This window comes from Manis javanica, chromosome 15 (genome assembly GCF_040802235.1).
Source record: "Manis javanica isolate MJ-LG chromosome 15, MJ_LKY, whole genome shotgun sequence".
NCBI lineage: Eukaryota > Metazoa > Chordata > Mammalia > Pholidota > Manidae > Manis > Manis javanica.
This window is the reverse complement of record NC_133170.1, coordinates 38,503,162-38,526,857: the sequence shown is the minus strand read 5'-3', so window position 1 is coordinate 38,526,857 and position 23,696 is coordinate 38,503,162. Positions and strand designations below refer to the sequence as shown.

At 44.6% G+C, this 23,696-nt stretch overlaps 1 protein-coding gene across 1 annotated transcript in view; it reads left to right on the top strand.

Annotated features, from left to right (window-relative positions):
- The window catches only part of LOC108401163 (collagen alpha-4(VI) chain-like), a 144,386-nt gene that overhangs the window by 56,466 nt on the left and 64,224 nt on the right, over positions 1 to 23,696 (top strand). Inside the window, 4 exon segments of the mRNA XM_073222397.1 lie at positions 13,717 to 13,868; positions 13,963 to 14,152; positions 14,478 to 14,679; positions 14,981 to 15,106. Coding sequence (XP_073078498.1) covers positions 13,717 to 13,868; positions 13,963 to 14,152; positions 14,478 to 14,679; positions 14,981 to 15,106 — 670 coding nt within the window.

Here is a 23,696-nt window from a genome sequence, read left to right as displayed (position 1 = left end):
GGAAAATATTTTCCCAGCCCAGGGAAAATAAGCTTTGAAACCAAAATCAGTCAAAGGGAAAAATAAAGTGGGAGAAATCTGTTTATTGCTTACAAGCAGTAGTCCACTTCTGCTTACCTCTGACTCTCATGACCCAGCTGCAAAAAGGGACCCCACCCTATCTATCAGGTCCAGATGTGCCTTAGGTCCCCCATCTAATCACCTATTGATATGGAAATGGCTACTCCTCGCCCCTTGGAAACATCTATTGATATGGAGATGTGCTAAGGCCAGGTGAGAGTTTCTGGAAATATTAAAATTTTACCCACAAGGGGAGAAGGGGAACTATGGTCACTAAATGAAGGAAAACAATTGAGCTTGGTGGATGATGTAATTTGAAGGTGGAATGGGGGTGTCTCTGGTGGGGGTCGAGTTTTATTAAGCACTTTTCTGGCACCAGTCACACTGCGAGACCTTTATTTTATCACCTCCTGCAAACCTTTCTACAGCTCTAGGAGAAGCAGCACTGGTTACTGTTTATGGATAAGACAGGAAATAGAAGTTTAACAAAGTGAAGTTGTCAGAGGTCACATAGTAATAACTGTGGAGACAGGTTTAACTGGAAAGATCAGGATGTTCTTAGAAATTTTTGTACAAAAGAGTTAAGTTTATTATGTTGATTTCTCTCTAATGTAGTTTGGTAATTCTCTGCTGGTGTTATTTTTTCTATCATTCTCATGATTTAGGGGTGGAGGAGAAATCAGAGATCTACCTATCTCTGAGCCTGGGTATGGATGAGTGTGTGTGTGTGTGTGTGTGTGTGTGTGTGTGTGTGTGTGTGGTATGGAGGGCAATGACCTCCTTGGTATGGAAAAAGATGGGACGCCTCTGTCTTCAAACCAGCTGTCTTCAAACATGCTGGAAATACACAGATAGTGAGAAATTCCAAGTCTCAAAATTCCCAATAGATCTTGTTGTCAAGTAAAATATTAATTCTCATAAACTGTTAGGATTTGAAGCAGGTTAGATAATTTTCTGCACTATTAATTGTTGTAACACTTGTGAAATAAGTAACATCTTGAACAGTCATTTAATCTGTGATGGGTTGAGTTTGTTCTCTTTGGGCTCTTGTCCCGCCGCAATAAAGAATTGAAAAGCAGAGACATAGTAGGGAAGCAGAGCGAAAGTTTTGTTTGAATGCCCTCCAAGGGAGGAGCTGGCCTGAGTCTAGGTGGACAAAGGCCCGAACTCCTAGGCAGGAGGCCTTTATGTTACATTCTGGCTGGGAGGCGCCTCCGCAGCTGACAAGGGGGTGCTATTTGGCCGACAGGTCCATCTGCACAGCCTCCCTCCCGGTGAGCCTGTCCTCTACCACGCTGGTGTGGGGGGCAGCTCTTAGTTCAGTCCCATTGTGCCCTGCTGGGATCTGGCAGGGGTTGAGGGAGCTGTCCCCCTGCAAACCTGTCTCCACATGGGACCCTCCCTGGGCCGAGTTTGGGCGGCTTTTTCTTTGAACCTTAACTTCCCTCTTCCGGCTGCCCATGTCTATCTTTCTACCTAACATTCCTAACAAATCCTGTTGTTTTTGTCCCCCAAAAAGGCAGAAAGAAATAATTACAAGTTGATGAGGCTAAGTTATGAAGAAAGTAAGTGGCTGTAGGCAGTGGAAGGAATTTCCTACTCTTCTGAATCACTGAATTTTGCGATGGTATTTGTAGTTCACCTAAATACCCATTGAAAGGAAAGGAGTGACACATAGCAATTCACTGGAGAGTTCCGCTTTATTAGGGAAAGGTGCTGGGTTATATAGGAACGGGCATGAATTGATTGAGGTGTCACTTCTACGGGGCTGTTGGCTGTTGGCTAGGTGCTGGGATTGGGAGGGGAGCGAGAGGTGATTGGGCTTCAGGTGGCGCCGGTGGGAACCGAGGACCCCCGAAGAGAAGCCGGAAGTTTGCCATCTTACTGGTGGGGACCCTTCATTCCCCCCTTTCTCCTCTATGGGTTTGTGGACGTTGCTTTCTCTCTGACTGCTTCTTGCTGAACAGGGGCGTAGAAGGGAGTGAGGGTTTGAGGATTGGGAGGAAAGGGTTGATAGGATTCCCCACAGTAAGAATGAGTAGATGTGGACTTCTTCAGGTTGGAAATCAGTGAAGGTTCTTTGTAACTATAGGTCGAGGACCTGTTGATTCTAATGGTGCCAAGAGGATATGGGTGTCAGGAGCCAGGCGTCTGCGGCCATTGTTTCCAGGAACAGTTTCCAGTGGAGAGAGGGGTCCATCTCAACGTGTGGTGAGGAGGTCACTTGAGGGTGAGGGATCTTCTGTGGCCAGAAGCTGGTAGTTCCTGAGTAAAAGCTGGTTGAAAGCTTGATTAGAGATTTTTCCGCCTTGGGATTTGATGAACTTTATTATACAGAGTAAGAAGAGACAGGTGAGAAGAATGATTATTATGGGGCCTGCAATGGGCCAGAGCCAGGTGAGGAGGGGGTTTGTTAGTATTGAAGAGAATGGATTGGAATTGGAAGCAGAGTGGAGGCTGGAGGCAAGGTCGGTGAGTTTGGTAATGTCAGTTTCTACAATGCCGGATTCGTTGATGTAATAGCAGCACTCTTCCCAAAGACGCAGGTGCCGCTCTTCTCGGCTGTAAGCAGATCTAGGGCCCGCCGGTTTTGAAGGGTGACTTTAGCTAGTGAAGTGACCTGTCTTTGGAGAGAGGCTAGGGAATCAGCAGTGGATGTCAGGGCTCCCTCAAGTTTGGCGTTGAGATCTCTAACTGCCTATAGAGAGTGACCCAAGGCTTCTCTCAAAAACCCTGCCCCAATGGCTGAGGTGATCAAAGAGCTACTGACCATGATGGGAAGGAAAGCGGCTCTTTTTGTGCGTGAGGGCAAGGGAGGTTGGAGCTCAAGAAATTCTGCCATGCTGTAAAGTGTTAACTGTGGGATTAGGGTGATGAGAATACAGGGTGTATCGGAGTTGAGAGGCAGTGAGTTGAAAAGACTGCCATTACACTAAAAGAAGTGTCCCGGTTGCGTAAAAGTCTTAGAGCTGGAGGTAGGGGTGTAGATAGAGAGGCAGTGAAGTGCGCTGGAGGGTGGTGGAGTTGGGCTTACACAGTGGTGGATGGTGAGATTATCTGCGTATTCTGGTTCCCATAGGGGTATGCCTGCCAGAGGGCAGAGGGGTTGTCTTTCTGCATGGAAGGAGTAGTTGGAAATATTAAGGGGCACGGCGGCCAGCAGTGGGCGCTATAGTGATGCACACAAGAAACAATTGGCTGTGTTAAGGGTGTGGTTGAGAAAGATGGTGGTGTCCTGAATGAGCTGTAATGAAGAGTAGGAGAAATGGGAAGAGGGGCGGGGATAAGAAGATGAAGAGGCGCCGTCAAGAGTTTGGATAATGACTTTTTCGGAATGTCTGCTATCTGATGCAACTTGAGAGATCTGGGAATGAGAGGGAACATACTTTTGAGAGATATGAAGGGTACCGTGGGGGGTCAAAGACCCCCCCCCATAGTAAACTGAGGCTGTGACTCTGGCAGCTCATCGAGAGTCCCAGGGATCTGGGATTGATAAGGAGAATGAGCCGTTGGGATATTTCATGAAACGGTTGGAGGAGTAATACTGTGGGTACTGGAAGTTACTCATGTAGTGAATGGCGCAAGACCAGTAGGGACATCTCCTGTAGGTGTCTGGCTATCGCCTGCAATAGGCTTGTTTTTGGTCATAGAGGAAGCAGAGGTAGGGAGAATAAGGGTAGCTGCTAGTGAACACTTCGGTGGAGGGAGGAAAGTGGAGGTATAAAGGCTCAGAGCAGCTTTTCAGAGGGCAGTCTGGTGTGGCAATGAGGGCAGTAACTTTTGTTTGATGCTGTGTGTAAGTCTGTCTGACTTTGAATCGCCATACAAAGGAGGCTGGGGTGGTGGGGAAGACAACAGGAATGAGGGGAAAAAAAGCGAGAGCAAAGTAAAGGAGGAAAAAGTCATGATTCGGGTATGGATGGCAAAGGGGGTGAACGGGATTTTGGAGGAAAGAGGACAGTAAGGTCAGGAGTCTGGAGGGAGAGTCTGTAAACTTTTGTAGGTTAAGAGATCTTTTAGGTGATGTGGGGACAGAATGGTAAGGGGCGCCCTGAATGTCAGTTTATGAGCTTCTTTCTGCAAGAGCTGTTCAGCGGCTAATGCTCGTAAGCAGGGGGCCCATCCCTGAACTGTGGGGTCTAATTGCTTGGAGATATAAGCTACTGGGGCAAAGGATGGGCCATAATATTGGCCTAGGACTCCTAGAGCTTGACTGGACCTCTCATGAATGTATAATGAGAAGGGCTTCAACAAATCAGGAAGATGGAGAGCTGGGGCGTCTACAAGGGCTTGACGGAGCTTAATGAAGGAGTGTCGGGGTGAGGAGGATAATGGTTTTTTAGGGGGGGCTCTCGCTGAGGTCGTATAGGGGTCTTGCCAACAGGGAGCAGGGAGAAGTTAGGGATCTACGTTCTAAAATATCTAGCCAGGCTTAGAAAGGGCCTAGAAAGGAAAGGATTTCTGTCTTGGTTTTGGGAATGGGCAGGTCAGAGAGGAGCCATTTTCTGTCTAAGGTAATGGACTTTCTTTGTTGAGATAGAAGGAATCTGAGGTAAGTGACAGGAGGGGAAGAGATTTGAGCTTTGACGGGGGATACTCGGTAACTTCTGGAAGCTAGAAGGTTAAGTAGGGAGGCAGTGTCAAGTTGAGACTGTTCCCACGAGAGACTGCAGAGTAGAAGATTGTCTATGTATTATAATAAGGTGGACTTGGAGTGATCATGATGAAACTGTTTGAGGTCCTGAGCTAGGACCTGTCTAAAAATATGGGGACTATCTCGGAAGCTTTGTGGCAAAACTGTCCAAGTGAGTTGTTCAGAATGTCTTGTGTATGGGTCCGTCCAGGTGCAGGGGTCTAGAGGGATAGAAAAATGGGTCCTTGAGATCTAGGACTGAGAAGTGGGATGCTGAGGCAGGGATCTACAATAAAAGACTGTATGGATTTGGAACTAAGGGATGGATAGGGACAATGGCTATGTTGATGAGGCAAAGGTCTTGGACAAGGTGGAAAGATCCGTTGGTTTTTTTAACAGCTAATATGGGGGTATTAAATGGGGAGTGAGTGGGTCTGAGGTAATTTATGTTTAAGAGATCTTGAATGATGGGTTGGAGGCCTATGAGGGCTGAAGTGGTTAAGGGAGTATTGGGCCTGACAGATATACTGAGAGGGGTCACGTAATTTGATAGAGGCAGGGGGACATAGGGCCACGGAGGGGCTTGTAATGTCCCAAACTTTGGGATTTACAGGGTGTATGAGGGCGGAACCAGAGCTTTCATTGGGTAGAGGGGGGTTGTCGGCTATGAGGGCCATCAGAAAGGGAGTACTGGGGGCTGTGAGAGTGGATATAGTTATGGAAACGTGGAGGAGGGAAAGGTTGTCTCGTCCTAGTAAAGGGATGGAACACTGGGGCATAACTAGGAAGGAGTGGGAGAAAGGTATGGGACTGTCTAGGATTGTGCATAAAAGGGGGGGGGGTTTAATGGGAAAATCTGTTTACCTCCTACCCCGACTATAGGAGTAATGGCTGGCGTGGTAGGGCCCCGGTATTCTCACAAGACTAAGAAGGTGGCTCCTGTATCTAGGAGGAAGGAGATGGGGCGACCGTCTACTGTTAAAGTAACCCTGGGCTCCTGTTTGGTGATGGAAATGGTCGGGCGAGAAGCCCCCTGGCCCCGTCAATCTTCTTCTGCCAGCCCCACTACGGCGGGCTTAGGATGGGGTTGTTCGTCCAGCCTCCCCTTCGGGTGGTTGGGCAATCAGACCCCCAGTGGCCCTTTTTGTGGCATCTGGGGCATGGGATGGTAGAAGATCTGGGGGAGGGGCATGCCCTTGACCAATGTCCCTCTTTTCCGCACTTGAAACAAGCTCCTGGAGGGGGGTGGCTTGTCTGTAGAGGGGCGCCCAGGTTGTGGTTTTATCAGCTGGGCCCACATCTGGAAATTGGCCTGATCAGCCTTTTGTTTACCGCGTTCTTTCTCCTCCTTCCAGTTATGGAAGACTTTAAAGGCTACTGTTAGGATCTCAGTCTGTGGGGTAGCGGGGCCCTGTTCTAACTTTTTGAGTTTAGCTTTAATGTCGGGGTAGCTTTGAGCTAGGAAGTATGTCATAAGGACATGTCTTCCTTCAGGTGTTTCTGGGTCCAGGCTCGTATGCTGTAATAGGGCTTGAGTGAGTCTGTCTAAGAACTCGGAGGGGGTTTCGTCTATCTTTTGAATTATGTCTTGGAGTTTTTGAAAATTGACTACTATACGAGCTGCCTTTTTCAGACCTGCTATTAAGCAGGAGGCAAAAATATGTCGTGAGCGGAGACTTATGGCGGTGTTATAACTCCAGTGTGGGTCTTGTTCGGGGACAGCAGTGGGGCTAGAGGGATAGGTGGGGTCAGTCCTGTGGGTTTCGGTAGCATGCGTTTGGGCGAAGTCCCAAACTCATCTACGCTCTTCAGGGAGGAGAGTATTGGCCAGGAGCATGAAAATGTCATGATGTGTGAGGCTGTAAGACTGGAGGGTCCATTGAAACTCCCTGATGTATGTTGTGGGATCAGTGGAAAAGGAACTTAGGCGTTTCTCTAGTTGGGCTAAATCTCCTAAGGAGAAAGGGATGTGAACGCGCACGATGCCTTCGGATCTTGCTACTTCCCAGAGGGGGGCGATAATTTTGGGAGGCCCTCGGGACTGAGTCTGAGGGGGACTGAAGGGTTCTGGCTCAGTCTGTGGGGGAGTGACACGGTCTAGCCATGCCTAGTCGAGCAGGTCTTCAAGTGCAGAAGGTGGGGCAAAGAAAATAAAGAAAGATAGAATCAGACCCACGTGTTGCCAGCCTGCAGCCCAGCTGTTTGCCTCTGCTGCTTTAGTTAGGCTTGAACTCATGACTCTGAGGTTAAGAGTCCCATGCTCTACTGACTGAGCTACAGCAGGGCTCCAGTTAATTGCTTATGAAATGCATAAACAGAATGTTCTTTGTTCTCCATTCCTGCCACATCAGCAAGTGGGGGAAGGGCATAGCTAGAAGCAGGGGCGGTGTTTCTACACATCTTCAAGGTCTCCCTATTTTCAGAGTGAAGAGTCTTGGCTCATCTTCGAGGACAAGATGTGTTTTTGTGGACAGATAACTTCCAAGGACTGCACCGGTTTTTGTTTAGCTTGTGCTTTCCCATGCTGCGTTCAGACATGGGGGGAGGTGCTTTCCCATTCTCTCTACAAACATGTGAGAAGACAAAGGCGTTCCCTAACAGGGGAGAAACAGGTGATGAGGGCAAAGACAGAGGAGGCCCTTGGGACCTAGTTAAAGTGGGGGCTGAAAGGCTCAGGCTTAATCTGCGGGGGACGAAGGCGGAGGAGGTGAGATGGGGGACGAGATGGTGGGGGAGGAAGGGAGAAGGGCTGTTGTAGGAGTAGAAGGGGAAGGGAGTGAACGGGAGGCTTCTGCGGGGGCGACGGCTTGCAGGCTAAGAGAACTTGGGAGGGGGCAGGGGGAGGAGGAGGCGGAAAGCTTCGATATAGGGAATCTCCTTCCATTTTTTCAGGTGCTGGCAGTATTTAAAAAGTTCGCGAGTGATGTTAGAATCAAGAGTTCCCCCTGCGGGCCATTGGTTGTTATTGTCTAGTGGGTATGTGGGCCAATCTTGGGAGCAATATTTACGGAGAAGTTTTGGTTTTATATCAGGCGTCAGGGAGAGGGTAGCCAGATGCTTAAGCAGGCATTCAAGAGGTGAACCTTCAGGGAGGGATGAGGAGGCTCCCATGGCTAAAGGACAGAGAAGGAGACAAACAGGGGAAGACAAACGGAGATCCTCGGACTGGAAGCAGACCGCAAGGAGACAAAGGGCATCCCCGATGATCCTTGGTGGTCTGCAGAAACTCGTATATGAGTCGGAATTTCTTAGGAAGTGTGGGTCGTCACCCAGACTTCCCTAAGAAGGCAGAGTGCCGGAGTCACGAGGTACCTAGCGCTAGGCGTTTTTGGCGGACGGAGCAGAAGGAGGAGGGGGGGAAAAGGGAGCGTTCTCATCCAGAAAGGAGTCACCTCGTTTATGGCTGTTGGAGGGGTGTGCCTGAGAGTCGGCCGCAGCCGTGAAGGCCTGAGGCGGGGATTTATGACTGTCGGAGGAGGGGCCTGAGCATCCGCCGCAACCGTAAATGCTTGAGGCGGGGATTTATGGCTGTTGGAGGAGGGGCCTGAGGGTCCGCTGCAGCCGTGAAGGCCTGAGGCGGGGAGAGTTCCCTCCTCGTCCTCGAGCATCAGGGCCTTGCCGGACGATCACGGTCAATGGCACTGCGATAGCTCGGGGAAGAGTGGCCCACCCCGGGGAAATTTTGCTTAAAAACTTTCAGCACTGACGGGAGGGACGGTGAATGCGTTTATGACTGTCGGAGGAGGGGCCTGAGCGTCCGCTGCAGCCGTAAAGGCTTGAGGCGGGGATTTATGGCTGTTGGAGGAGGGGCCTGAGGGTCCTCCGCAGCCGTGAAGGCCTGAGGCGGGGAGAGTTCCCTCCTCATCTCCGAGCGTCAGGGCCTTGCCGGACGATCATGGTCAATGGCACTGTGATAGCTTGGGGAAGAGTGGCCCACTCCGGGGGGGAAAACTTACCTAAAGGCCAGAGAGGAGTGGTGAGTGTGATGAGCCAGCGCCGGAAAAAGAGGACGAGGGCAAGCTGCTGCTGGTGTTGGGGAGAAGATGGGGCCCAGTTGGGGTGTCCTGTCTCCCGGGTTTCGGCACCAATGAAAGGAAAGGAGCAACACATAGCAGCAATTCACCGGAGAGTTCCGCTTTATTAGGGAAAGGTGCTGGGTTATATAGGAAGGGGCATGAATTGATTGAGGTGTCACTTCTATGGGGCTGGTGGCTGTTGGCTAGGTGCTGGGATTGGGAGGGGAGCAAGAGGTGATTGGGCTTCAGGTGGCGCCAGCGGGAACCGAGGACCCCCGAAGAGAAGCCGGAAGTTTGCCATCTTACTGGTGGGGACCCTTCACCCATGGACAATGGTGTTCTGCTAAGTGCGGTCTTGGTTATTTTTGCTTTCCTCTGCCACTCCACCTCCTATGTCTTTCATTTTTATTTAATTTAATCAGAGCTAATGTGCATAATTTTAATGTCAAATTTCACCCACAAGCTGTAGGGAAAATGAAAGTCCCGTGGCCAGGATCCTCGCCTGACACCCGCTGTGTGTGCACGTGAGGGGACACCTAGCCCACTGCGCAGGCGCGTGCTCGCACACCCATTGGCAGAAAGCTGCTGCTGCCGGTGTCGCTGTAAAAACAGCCCCCACGTCCTGAAAGTGGAGCCCGGAGAAGAGAGCAGGGGAGCAGGAGAGCGGGGAGCAGAGGCTGCAGGCAAGGGTCGGGCCTGGGGCAGAGGCTGGGCTTGAGGCAGAGACTGAGGCTACAGGGATTCTAGCGCTTGACCTGCCACCGTGAGGGTAAGGCTGCACGAGCCCTTTATACCCTCCACCGTCAGCGGTCGTTTTTCGGTCTCACCGAATCCAGAGTGAGCTTGCCTGGGCTGAAACCCTCACGCGAGACAAAACTTAAGATGAAAAACATTTTCCTGCCCATGTTCCCCAGCTCCTGCTCCCAGCTCTGTAGAAGTCTTACCCACCTTCATCTCAGGGCTGCTCCTTCTGGTATTACTGACATTTTCCTAAACAACACATTTACCTTGTCTTTCCTTGATTTTTAGTTTTGGATGTTTTTCTATTGATTTCTCACTATTGGAGGATGAAGATTTTTCTTAATCTGTCCATCTCCTTCTCCATACACTTCCCCCAGTTCATCCTTACAATATACTTATTTTCCACTAAAATATCATCTATAATATGGTCCCCCCTAGAACCCCGAAGAGGAGTTGTTTATGATACAAATGAGAAATATGGTGCTCCACACAGCTCCCCCATCTCTTTTTGGGTTCCTAGTGACTATTCTTGCCCCCTACATAGGGCAACTCATAAGGGAGGCTACTTATACTTTAGCAGATCTGAGGGAGGTTGAAACAATAAGCACCACAGCATGTGGTGGCTAGGTAACTATTAGTTACAGCTGTATGGGTTTTCTCATTCTGTCACCTTTTCTCCCCATCTGCTTTGTGTTCTGTGTGCCTATTACTAATAAATTATGACGGTCTTTGACATCCCTGATAACCTCCCTATCTATTCAACACGTGAGGTGTGTTTTTCTAGCAATTTTCCTTCCTGGGTCTCCGTGCTCCTGCTCTAGCCAGGACCGATTACTCTCTGGGCCTCTGCACTATTGTCTTACTGGGATTTTGGAACAGTAAACACTCATTTGCAAGCAGAGAAAAATGTGTGTGAATTGCCATCTTTAATCAGAAGCCTCTCCCTTTAATACATTGTAATCTTGATGAATTCTTATGCTTGCTTACTTTTTTTTCCTATTCAAGCTTTGCTTTTTTAATAAGATAGAAAATAATAATTATTTGCCGACTCCAGGGTGAACTGGTTTAATCCAACATGTCAATGGTTTGCTAGTTAACCCAGTGCAGGGCATTGATCATATAGATTCATTTATGCTTTTGAGGCTGTAACTTGCTAAGAATCAGCCAGTACCACTGGATGAATATAGCTTACAGAGGTGCTGAATTCCAAATTACAGCATCCCTTGGACCTTGGGAAAATATGGCTCATTGATGCCTGTAATATTAGGTATGCTGGCTTTTGCAAGATGCATAATAAAATGGAATTCTAATTAAGGTTTTATTTGTGGGAAAGATTGATTATGGCAGACAAATCAATGCATAGATTATTTTGGCAATAAGGGAAAACTTTAATTTGTTCATTATGATAAAATTCAGGTTATCATTAATTTTTAAAAATGTCCATAAACCCACCATCATCCTGCAATTATTTTCATGTTTGTATGTTTCATTTACCTGCATAGATAATAAAGGGCTATCATAATGTATATACTATTTTATATTCTGCTTTCCTATGTTTCCAAATCTTCCCCCATTATCATTTTAACACATTATATCTTACTCTGTTGAGGAACAATAATTTAAACTGTTCTTTTTTTTGTTTTAATTTTATTTTGGTGTCATTAATCTACAATTACATGAAGGACATTATGTTTACTAGGCTCCCCTCTTCACCAAGTCCCCCCCACATCACCGTTCACAGTCACTGTCCATCAACATAGTAAGATGCTGTAAAATCACTACTTGTCTTCTCTGTGTTGCACAGCCCTCCCCATGCCCCCCCAACACTATACATGTTAATTGTAATGCCCCCTTTCTTTTTTTCCCACCCTTATCCCTCCCTTCCCACCCGTCCTCCCCAGTCCCTTTCCCATTGGTAACTATTAGTCCATTCTTGGGTTCTGTGCTTCTGCTGCTGTTTTGTTCCTTCAGTTTTCTTTTGTTCTTACACTCCACATATGAGTGAAATCATTTGGTACTTGTCTTTCTCTGCCTGGCTTATTTCACTGAGCATAATATCCTCTAGCTCCATCCATGTTGTTGCGAATGGTAGGATTTGTTTTTTTCTTATGGCTGAGTAATATTCCATTGTATATATGTACCACATCTTCTTTATCCATTCATCTACTGATGGACATTTAGGTTGCTTCCATATCTTGGCTATTGTAAATAGTGCAGTGATAAACATAGGGGTGCATCTGTCTTTCTCAAACTGGAGTGCTGCATTCTTGGGGTAAATTCCTAGAAGTGGAATTCCTGGGTCAAATGGTATTTCTATTTTGAGCATTTTGAGGAACCTCCATACTGCTTTCCACAATGGTTGAACTAATTTACATTCCCACTAGCAGTGTAGGAGGGTTCCCCTTTCTCCACAACCTCACCAACATTTGTTGTTGTTTGTCTTTTGGATGGTAGCCATCCTTACTGGTGTGAGGTGATACCTCATTGTGGTTTTAATTTGCATTTCTCTGATGACAAACGATGTGGAGCATCTTTTCATGTGTCTGTTGGCCATCTGAATTTCTTCTTTAGAGAACTGTCTATTCAGCTCCTCTGCCCATTTTTTAATTGGGTTATTTGCTTTTTGTTTGTTGAGGTGTGTGAGCTCTTTATATATTTTGGATGTCAACCCTTTATTGGATCTGTCATTTATGAATATATTCTCCCATGCTGTAGGATGCCTTTTTGTTCTCTTGGTGGTGTCCTTTGCTGTACAGAAGCTTTTCAGCTTGATATAATCCCATTTATTCATTTTTGCGTTTGTTTCCCTTGCCCGGGGAGATATGTTCAAGAAGAGGTCACTCATGTTTATGTCTAAGAGATTTTTGCCTATGTTTTTTTCTAAGAGCTTTATGGTTTCATGATTTACATTCAAGTCTTTGATCCATTTCAAATTTACTTTTGTGTATGGGGTTAGACAGTGATCCAGTTTCATTCTCTTACATGTAGCTGTCCAGTTTTGCCAGCACCATCTGTTGAAGAGCCTGTTATTTCCCCATTGTATGTCCATGGCCCCTTTATCGAATATTAGTTGACCATATATGTTTGGGTTAATGTTTGGAGTCTCTATTCTGTTCCATTGGTCTGTGGCTCTGTTCTTGTGCCAGTACCAAATTGTCTTGATTACTGTGGCTTTGTAGTAGAGCTTGAAGTTGGGGAGTGAGATCCCCCCCCCCACTTTATTCTTCCTTCTCAGGATTGCTTTAGCTATTTGGGGTAATTTAAACTATTCTTATGTGTTGAACATTTAGTTAATTTCTATTTTGTTAGACATGATCAGTGATGGAAAGAAAAACTTGATGATAGGTTTTTTGTTTTGTTCTTGCTTTTGCTTTGCTGAAATGATTTCTTTAATATAAATGCACAGGCAAGGAGTTACAAGAATCTGAACTTTGCCTTACAGAGTCACCTTGTTTTCAGAAGTGTTCCACTGTGAATGTCACTAATATGATATGTAAATCAGGTGACATTTTACAACCTGTTTCCAAATTTCTGGCTGCATGCCTTTTAAAACTTGGTTCAAATTCATAAATCTAGAAATCAATTTTTGAAGAGCATAATAATATAACACTAATGATTCACAGAAGGGCTTCCCATCTATCTGAGTAGTTTAAAAAACCTAAGCAATGATCTATGTGTTGATTCTGAGGTTAACATTTTCTCTCTTTGCGAGTCTTTGACCCGCCCCCTGCCCCCCCACCCCCCCACTGTTGTGTCCTGGCCTCTTCTTTCATACTCACTTTATTATTAACCTGGCAGTGCAAGGGGGCAGCTCCTGTTGTGAGCCGTGTGCAAGGTATCAACAAAACGTCTCCCTGACTCTTGTTTCTTGCTGGGGTGTGGGTAGGACGGTCTATTTAAATAGACGGTTACAATACCTTACTCAGGAGTATAGACGTCACGATCAATGCTTCTAATAGAAAAGTACTTCTCAGAAAAGTTGGAGAAAAATTCATGTGTTGAAAGTCAGTAAAATAAAATAGATCGGGGAGAAAATGAGAAACTCCCCAGTAACGTGCCCAGTGAGATCAGGCTGCTTAAATGTACTTTTGGTCCTTCATAAAATCAGAACACTGTCTCTTGTCCTTAGTCCTTGAATATGTGATTCAAAGGAGATCAATATCCCAGAGCCCCTGTCATTCCCATTTTAGGACTTCAAATTAGTAGGGTTTAGGCTTTAAGATCAGTTTAAACATAAATCTGAAACCTTGGTGCTCATCGATTCAGCGGGAGAGAGGCTCACAGCCCCAGGGGCCAGGGCCGGAGCCGCCACCCTGGCTCGGGATGCGGGCATGCGCGCCGGGCGCCCGGGACGCCGCAGAGCAGCGCCTGCGGAGGGCGCCGTGACGAGCGCGACCGGGATGCGCCGGGGCGCCTTCGTGTGTGCTTCCGTCGGCGCCCGACGTGACCGTGTGGTTACATGGAGAATAAATAGCTCTATACAAATTGGTGGAATTTAAATTTCATCTTTAGACCAGGGGCGGAGAGGAAGGCGAGGACCCCCAGGACCTTCTGGACAAAAAGGCTTACCTGGTGCCCAGGTGGGCGCGAGAAACCGAGTGCTACGGCGCCGCGGCTCAGTCCACCCGTCCCGGCGTCCCGGGCAAATCACCGCGCTGCACTGCCTGCCCGGGTCTGTGGGGCCTGGGGATTTCCAGAAGTAGCTCGTTTGATGCGGTAGATACTTATCATCGGCTGCGTACCCCCGCTGACTCTAGGAATATTGCAGGAATAGAGTGATCAATGAGATTGGGTCTGAACCTGGACAGTATATAAACAAGCTCATGCTTACCTAGAATTCAGGAAAAAATCGTACTACAAAAGGGGCATAAATGACTATTCTTCACAAACACAGAAGGAAGCATTACTACCCCAGTTTTATACTTGAGGAAGACGAGGTTCAAAAGGCGTGAGCAACCCGCCGGCCGGGCGGTAAGTGGCGGACCTGGCCTTCCTGGGTCCCTGCAGCGCCTGCTCTCCCCACTCAGCGTCCCGGGGCTCCCGACACGGAGGAGCAGGGCCGCCGCCTGGGAGGGGGCGTTGGGGAGCGCGCGCGCCCTGAGCCGTGTGCTGCGCGGCCGCGGGATCCTGGGGAGAGTAGGCTCCGCCCGGAGGCTGAAGCAGCGGCGCCTGGAGACCCTGGCCCCAGCTCTGTCCTCGGTCTCTCTCGGGGAGGAACAACGTAGCCCAGTAACCAATCGCATTATTTTCATACTCATGGGATAATATCGTCTCTTTGGAGCAGGTAAAAGTCCAGGTGTTTTTCTTCCTGATCTCCTACTCATTTGGTGTTCTTCCCTCACCCCTCCAATTCTCAGCACAGGATAGGTGTGGCCTCTTGCATAGATCACCTTACTCCCCCAGTCCCAACACTCAGCCTGGAGGTTAATGTGTACATTATGGAATTTGCATGTTTGAGGATAAAATTAATTGTATAGACATCAAAGGTGATTTGTGAGCATATTCCAGTTCCGGACCATCTCCGTAATAGCAGGAGGACCAGGGAGCTAACTCTGCGGCCCTTGAGGTGACTTTGGAGGTGATCTTGTTGCAGGGGAATCCTGGGCCTCCAGGGCCAGTTGATGCAAAAGGAAAACCTGGACTTAGTGGAAAGAAGGTAAGTGCCAGTGAACACACTCTTCCCTGAATCAAGTTTGGGTTTTCTTATATGAATCTCTATGTGATCATTTCCAGCATGAGTTTCTGAAGAGGTTGGGGATGTTATTGACTGCCCATTACCTTGTAGCTGGATAGATGGACACAGAGAAGAAAGGGAAGAAACACTGACATATAGAAGGATGGATGGATGTCAACTCTGTCGGGAGACAAAGACATATCAGTAGATAGATAAATATAGATTCAACACAAATACAGGGTCACAATTCACACCTGGAAAAAGCCAGGGTAATATGAAATTCTATAACTTGGGCTGCATACCTGGTTTTGCTACCTTTCAGTACCCAAATCTACTGTATTTGTTAGATACCTATATTTAACAAGTCTAGAGGAAGACATTTTCCTTAGACTATAATTCCAATAGGACTTGGAGAGAGTGGCTGTAAAATCTCTAAAAAATGATGTGAAATTGTATGAACTCATAGGAGAAAGTTAATTGCATGCCTCCCTGTATTATGCAAGGGAGGGTGCGGTGATGCGGGAGGAGGAGGCCCGCGGGGCCGGTGGGGGCCAAGAGGACCACCTGTAAGGCTGGTTTCTCTGTTTCAGATTCTTGACTGAAGTTTTGGTTTGTGATTTTTTCTTGTTTCACACAAAATTCTAATATTTTTGATGAATGTTTGGGGTTACAAATAGGATACAATCACTAGAGCTGCTGTAAACCTAAAGAGTCAAAGGTTGTCAAACTTCTTGTATAAATAAAGAATCCAAATATGTCTTGGGGTTTACTTGGCCTTCACACATGCTGTTGAAGAGGGAGTTGCCAGTGATCCTCTTCTGCTGGACAGAGATGCTTTACAAGCATTTGAGTCTTTCAGGAATATAGAAATGTCCAATGAAACACTTTTTCAGGGAAACAAGACAGCCAGAGTTGCAAATTTTAAGGGCTGGGTTCTATTATCCAGAGCATATAAATAATCTGTGGAAGACGAGGATCATAATACTACCACAGGTAACACCACTAGGGCCAGGGTATGACCTTTGTGACCACTCTATACCTGAGAGCAAATAGTTATTTTATGACTGTTTTTCATTCACCACCTTATTGGAATATTGGAATGAGCTTTATGACACAGAGTAATGTCGTCCTTCTTGAAACAACTATTTCTGAGATTTCTTTCATCCACAGTAGGAAGGGCCTGCTGTTACTTTGCATCAGCACAGAAATCACATTGATTAGCAAGGAGAGAAAACGAAATCAGACCTACAAAGCTGAAACTTCTCTGTCCAAAGGGAGAAGACACAACTGGATTGTTGTCAAGCGGAATGTGGGGCAAATATGTTTTGCATCTACACTCAATCCGAATGATGAAGTTAACACTGTTTAACTTTATAAAATACTCAGATTTAAAATAAGGCAAAGCTTCCCCCTACTGATGTCTGCCTGGGACAGACCAGGCTGGGGAGCAAACCCTCCTCAAAGGTGTCACAGCAGGAGCATCAGAGGGGGACATACACAGTTTCAGTCTCTGGTGTTGTAGATGAGGGGGGCTCTATGTCCTTCAGCAGAGACAAGCTGGAGTAACAGCCAATGAACCTCATTTGCACCCCCTTTTCCCCAAAAATATTCATTTTGGGGAATCTTCCTTATCTCTGTTTTCTTTCCTTTTTAGTATTTCAAATGTTCCTCCTTAGGACGTAAGAGTAATCTTTGTGCATTAAAAATTTAAAATTTTCTTCTCAGTTAATATCTACTGGATGTAGGTGCAGTCTTTGTATATTCACCAAAACAACCTAACAGGTTCTGAACTTACTCCTTCATACAGGAAGCTCACTGTCTATACCTATAGATGATAAGATCCCAGGACTGTCATCAACACTTTCATAGTTAATATCATCACCATCACCTCCACTTGCACTACCACTACCTCCACCAGCACTATCATCTCCACTATCACCACCATCACCACTGCCACCACCACCACCATCACCACCACTACATCACCACCACCACTGCCGCCACTGCTGCCGCCACCACCACCATCACCACACCACCACCATCACCACCACCATCACTGCAGCTGCCACCACTGCCACCACAAACCACCACCATCACCACCACCATCACAACCACCATCACCATCACCACCACCACCACCACCTCCACATTCCTAATCCCCTGTTAATATCACTACTGCAGCAGCAGAACAATGATAAATTACCAAGTACTTTTTCTGTGCCTGGTGTTGTGCTAAGTACTTTCTTTGCATAATCTCACTGATTCATCCCAAAACCATATACAAGATAGTATTATTATTATTTTTTTTAAAGGGCATCTCTCATATTTATTGATCAAATGGTTGTTAACAACAATAAAATTCTGTATAGGGGAGTCAATGCTCAATGCACAATCATTAATCCACCCCCAGCCTAATTCTCATCAGTCTCCAGTCTTCTGAAGCATAACGAATAAGTTCTTACATGGAGAACAAATTCTTACATAGTGAATAAGTTCTTACATGGTGAACAGTACAAGGGCAGTCATCACAAAAACTTTTGGTTTTGATCACTCATTATGAGCTATAAACAATCAGGTAAAATATGAATATTCATTTGACTTTTATACTTGATTTATATGTGAATCCCACATTTCTCCCTTTATTATTATTATTATTATTTTTTAAATAAAATGCTGAAGTGGAAGGTAGATGCAAGATAAAGGTAGAAAACATAGTTTAGTGTTGTAAGAGAGCAAATGTAGATGATCAGGTGTGTGCCTGTAGACTATGTGTTAATCCAAGCTAGACAAGGGCAATAAAACATCCACGGATACAGAAGATTTCTCTCAAAACAGGGGGGTGAGGTTCTAAGCCTCACCTCTGTTGATCCCCAATTTCTCACCTGATGGCGCCCCTGCGACTATGTCTGTCTTAGGTTATTCCTCCCTTGAGGAATCTTACCCGTCTCTGGCTAACCAGTCATCGTCCAGGGCCATACAGGGAAATGTAAAGTTGGTAAGTGAGAGAGGCCATATTGCTTGAAAAGGTTAGCTTTTTACTTCTTTGCAGATTTATGCCCCTTGGCGTCTATGCCCAGCATTTGTCTTGAGGTATCTTTACCACTTGGAGGAATTATGATACTCGGTGAATTCGATATGAGGCACGAATTCTATTTAAGGGTTGTAATTAGGAAGAAAGAAGAAAAGCTATAGAAGTAGCAGACGGAAGAAAACATGGGAGGATTGATTATTTCTTTGACATATATTCTTGTAGAGTAACTTAAGTCTGTATAGGTTTTAAACTAGTAATTAAATTGCACACACACATTAACATAATAGGAATACAGTTACATAACCAAAGCAGACCTATAATTACCAGCCATCTCCAGTGAAGCCAAGAAAACCAGTTAGGCACCATAGGCATTTGTGAAAATTTGTCAATGATATGATGGATATTGTCCAACTGTACTTGAACAGTCTGGGAGAAATCAGACAAATTAAAACAACCCATTCCTGGGAACTGTTCACATCCCATATGTTCTTTTAACAATAGATAGTCTGTAGTTGTAAGATTTTGGAGTGCCACAACTTGCACTTCTCCTAATTCTTGGTTGAGTTCCAACAGTATAGATCCAGTCACATTTGTTGTTTTACTGTACGCACAGGCCAGCTTAGATATCTCCTTCTTCATTCCCATGGCAAGTCCAGGAACTGCAGCATCACCTGGATCTTTGTTGAGGATTTTTGATGATCATCTTCTGGTATGACTCTTCCAGAGAGTGCTGATATTGGAAGTTCTTCTTCATATCGTATCTTAGTTCATTTTCTGAGTAGCCAAATTAGGCATTGATCCTCTGTATAAACACAAATAGACCCTTTGCCCACACTTTGATATGCCCTTTATACCATTGTGTAGAACTCATTGGAGGTCACCACACAGGCACTGCTTCTTTTTTTTATTTTTAAGAGAAAGGAATATTATCAGAAAAGTGTACCTTCATAGCCGATCATCTGACACCCTTTAAGAGATCAAAATTAAGGATATTTAAAGCATGCATTAATCTTTGATTTACAGTTAGTTTTATCCTATCAGGGAGTAATCCCCTTCTCTTTCTTTTTTTTTTGTTATCTTTAATCTACACTTACATGAAGACTATTATGTTTACTAGGCTCTCCCCTATACCAGGTCCACCCTCTAAACCCCTTTACAGTCACTGTCCATCAGCATAGCAAAATGTTGTAGAATCACTACTTGTGTTCTCTGTGTTGTACAGCCCTCCCCTTTCTCCCACCCCCACCATGCATGCTAATCTTAATAACCCTATTCTTCTTCTCCCCCCACTTTATCCCTCCCTACCCACCCATCCTCCCCAGTCCCTTTCCCTTTGGTACCTGTTAGTCCATTTTTGGGCTCTGTGATTCTGCTGCTGTTTTGTTCCTTCAGTTTTTCATTTGTTCTTACACTCCACAGATGAGTGAAATCATTTGGTATTTCTCTTTCTCCGCTTGGCTTATTTCACTGAGCATAATACCCTCCAGGTCCATCCATGTTGCTGCAAATGGTAGGATTTGCCCTCTTCTTATGGCTGAGTAGTATTCCATTGTGTATGTGTACCACATCTTCTTTATCCATTCATCTACCGATGGACATTTAGGTTGCTTCCAATTCTTGGCCAGTGTAAATAGTACTGCAATAAACATAGGGGTGCATCTGTCTTTCTCAAACTTGATTGCTGCGTTCTTAGGGTAAATTCCTAGGAGTGGAATTCCTGGGTCAAATCGTAGGTCTGTTTTGAGCATTTTGATGAACCTCCATACTGCTTTCCACAATGGTTGAACTAATTTACATTCCCACCAGCAGTGTAGGAGGGTTCCCCTTTCTCCACAGCCTCGCCAACATTTGTTGTTGTTTGTCTTTTGGATGGCACCTCACTGGTGTGAGGTGATATCTCATTGTAGTTTTAATTTGCATTTCTCTGATAATTAGCGATGTGGAGCATCTTTTCATGTGTCTGTTGGCCATCTGTATTTCTTTTTTGGAGAACTGTCTGTTCAGTTCCTCTGCCCATTTTTTAATTGGATTGTTTGATTTTTGTTTGCTGAGGCGTGTGAGCTCTTTATATATTTTGGACGTCAAGCCTTTATCGTATCTGTCATTTACAAATATGTTCTCCCATACTGTAGGGTTCCTTTTTGTTCTATTGATGGTGTCCTTTGCTGTACAGAAGCTTTTCAGCTTAATATAGTCCCACTTGTTCATTTTTGCTGTTGTTTTCCTTGCCCGGGGAGATATGTTCAAGAAGAGGTCACTCATGTTTCTGTCTAAGAGATTTTTGCCTATGTTTTTTTCTAAGAGCTTTATGGTTTCATGACTTACATTCAGGTCTTTGATCCATTTTGAATTTACTTTTGTGTATGGGGTTAGATAATGGTCCAGTTTCATTCTCCTACAGGTAGCTGTCCAGTTTTGCCAGCACCATCTGTTGAAGAGACTGTCATTTTGCCATTGTATGTCCATGGCTCCTTTATCTAATATTAATTGACCATATATGTTTGGGTTAATGTCTGGAGTCTCTAGTCTGTTCCACTGGTCTGTGGCTCTGTTCTTGTGCCAGTACCAAATTGTCTTGATTACTATGGCTTTATAGTAGAGCTTGAAGTTGGGGAGTGAGATCCCCCCTACTTTATTCTTCTTTCTCAGGATTGCTTTGGCTATTCGGGGTCTTTGGTGTTTCCATATGAATTTTTGAATTATTTGTTCCAATTCATAGAAGAATGTTGCTTGCAATTTGATAGGGATTGCATCAAATCTGTATATTGCTTTGGGCAGGATGGCCATTTTGATAATATTGATTCTTCCTAGCCACGAGCATGGGATGAGTTCCCATTTGTTAGTGTCCCCTTTAATTTCTCTTAAGAGTGACTTGTAGTTTTCAGAGTATAGGTCATTCACTTCTTTGGTTAGATTTATTCCTAGGTATTTTATTCTTTTTGACGCAATTGTGAATGGAATTGTTTTCCTGATTTCTCTTTCTATTGGTTCATTCTTAGTGTATAGGAAAGCTACATATTTCTGTGTGTTATTTTGTATCCTGCGACTTTGCTGTATTCTGATATCAGTTCTAGTAGTTTTGGGGTGGAGACTTTAGGGTTTTTTATGTACACTATCATGTCATCTGCAAATAGTGGCAGTTTAACTTCTTCTTTAGCCGTCTGGATTCCTTGTATTTCTTTGTTTTGTCTGATTGCCGTGGCTAGGACCTCCAGTAATATGTTAAATAGCAGTGGGGAGAGTGGGCATCCCTGTCTAGTTCCCAATCTCAGAGGAAAAGCTTTCAGCTTCTCGCTGTTCAGTGTAATGTTGGCTGTGGGTTTATCATATATGGCCTTTATTATGTTGAGGTACTATCCCTCTATTCCCATTTTGCTCAGAGTTCTTATCATGAATGGATGTTGAATTTTGTCAAATGCTTTTTCAGCATCTATGGAGATGATCATGTGGTTTTTGTCTTTCTTTTTGTTGATATGGTGGATGATGTTGATGGATTTTCGAATGTTGTACCATCCTTGCATCCCTGGGATGAATCCCACTTGGTCATGGTGTATGATCCTTTTGATATACTTTTGAATTCTGTTTGCTAATATTTTATTAAGTATTTTTACATCTACATTCATCGGGGATATTGGTCTGGAGTTTTCTTTTTTGGTGTGGTCTTTGCCTGGTTTTGGTATTAGGGTGATGTTGGCTTTATAGAATGAGTTTGGGAGTATTCCCTCCTCTTCTATTTTTTAGAAAACATTAAGGAGAATGGGTATTATGTCTTCTCTGTGTGTCTGATAGAATTTCAAGGTAAATCCTTCCAGCCCGGGTGCTTTGTTCTTGGGTAGTTTTTTTATTACCGTTTCAATTTCTTTGATTGTAATTGGTTTGTTTAACTTTTGTGTTTCTTCCTTGGTCAGTCTTGGAAGGTTGTATTTTTCTAGGAAGTTGTCCATTTCATCTAGGTTTTCCAGCTTGTTGGCATATAGGTTTTCATAGTAGTCTTTAATAATTCTTTGTATTTCTGTGGAGTCTGTTGTGATTTTACCGTTCTCATTTCTGATTCTGTTGATTTGTGTTGATTCTCTTTTTCTCTTAATAAGTTTGGCTAGAGGCTTATCTATTTTGTTTATTTTCTCAAAGAACCAGCTCTTGGTTTCATTGATTTTTGATATTGTTTTATTCTTCTCAATTTTGTTTATTTCTTCTCTGATCTTTATTATGTCCCTCCTTCTGCTGACTTTAGGCCTCATTTGTTCTTCTTTTTCCAGTTTCGATAATTGTGATGTTAGACTATTCATTTGGGATTGTTCTTCCTTCTTCAAGTGTGCCTGGATTGCTATATACTTTCCTCTTAAGACTGCTTTCGCTGCGTCCCACAGAAGTTGGGGCTTAGTGTTGTTGTTGTCATTTGTTTCTATATATTCCTTGGTCTCTGTTTTGATTTGTTCATTGATCCATTGATTATTTAGTAGCATGTTGTTAAGCCTCCATGTGTTTGGGAGCCTTTTTTTTTTCTTTGTAGAATTTATTTCTAGTTTTATACCTTTGTCGTCTGAAATATTGGTTGGTAGAATTTCAATATTTTGGATTTTGCTGAGGCTCTTTTTGTGGGCTATTATGTGCTCTATTCTGGAGAATGTTCCATGTGCACTTGAGAAGAATGTATATCCTGTTGCTTTTGGATGTAGAGTTCTATAGATGTCTATTAGGTCCATCTGCTCTACTGTGTTGTTCAGTACTTCAGTGTCCTTACTTATTTTCTGCCCCGTGGATCTATCCTTCGTGGTGAGTGGTGTGTTGAAGTCTCCTAAAATGAATGCATTGTAGTCTATTTCCCTCTTTAGTTCTGTTAGTATTTGTTTCACATATGCTGGTTCTCCTGTGTTGGGTGCATATATATTTAGAATGGTTATAGCCTCTTGTTGGACTGAGCCTTTTATCATTATGTAGTGTCCTTCTTTATCTCTTGTTACTTTCTTTGTTTTGAAGTCTATTTTGTCTGGTATTACTACTGCAACCCCTGCTTTCTTCTCGCTGTTGTTTGCCTGAAATATGTTTTTCCATCCCTTGACTTTTAGTCTGTGCATGTCTTTGGGTTTGAGGTGAGTTTCTTGTAAGCAGCATATAGATGGGTCTTGCTTTTTTATCCATTCTTTTACTCTGTGTCTTTTGATTGGTGCATTCAGTCCATTTACATTTCGGTTGACTATTGAAAGATATGTACTTATTGCCATTGCAGGCTTTAAATTCGTGGTTATCAAAGGTTCAAGTTTAGCCTCTTTAGTATCTTACCGCCTAACTTAGCTCGCTTATTCTGCTGTTATATACACTGTCTGGATATTCTTTTCTTCTCTCCCTTCTTATTCCTCCTCCTCCATTCGTCATATGTTGTGTGTTTTGTTCTGTGTTCTTTTTAGGAGTGCTCCCATCTAGAGCAGTCCCTGTAAGATGCCCTGTAGGGTGGTTTGTGGGAAGGAAATTCCCTCAACTTTTACTTGTCTGGGAATTGTTTAATCCCGCCATCATATTTAAATGATAGCCATGCTGGAT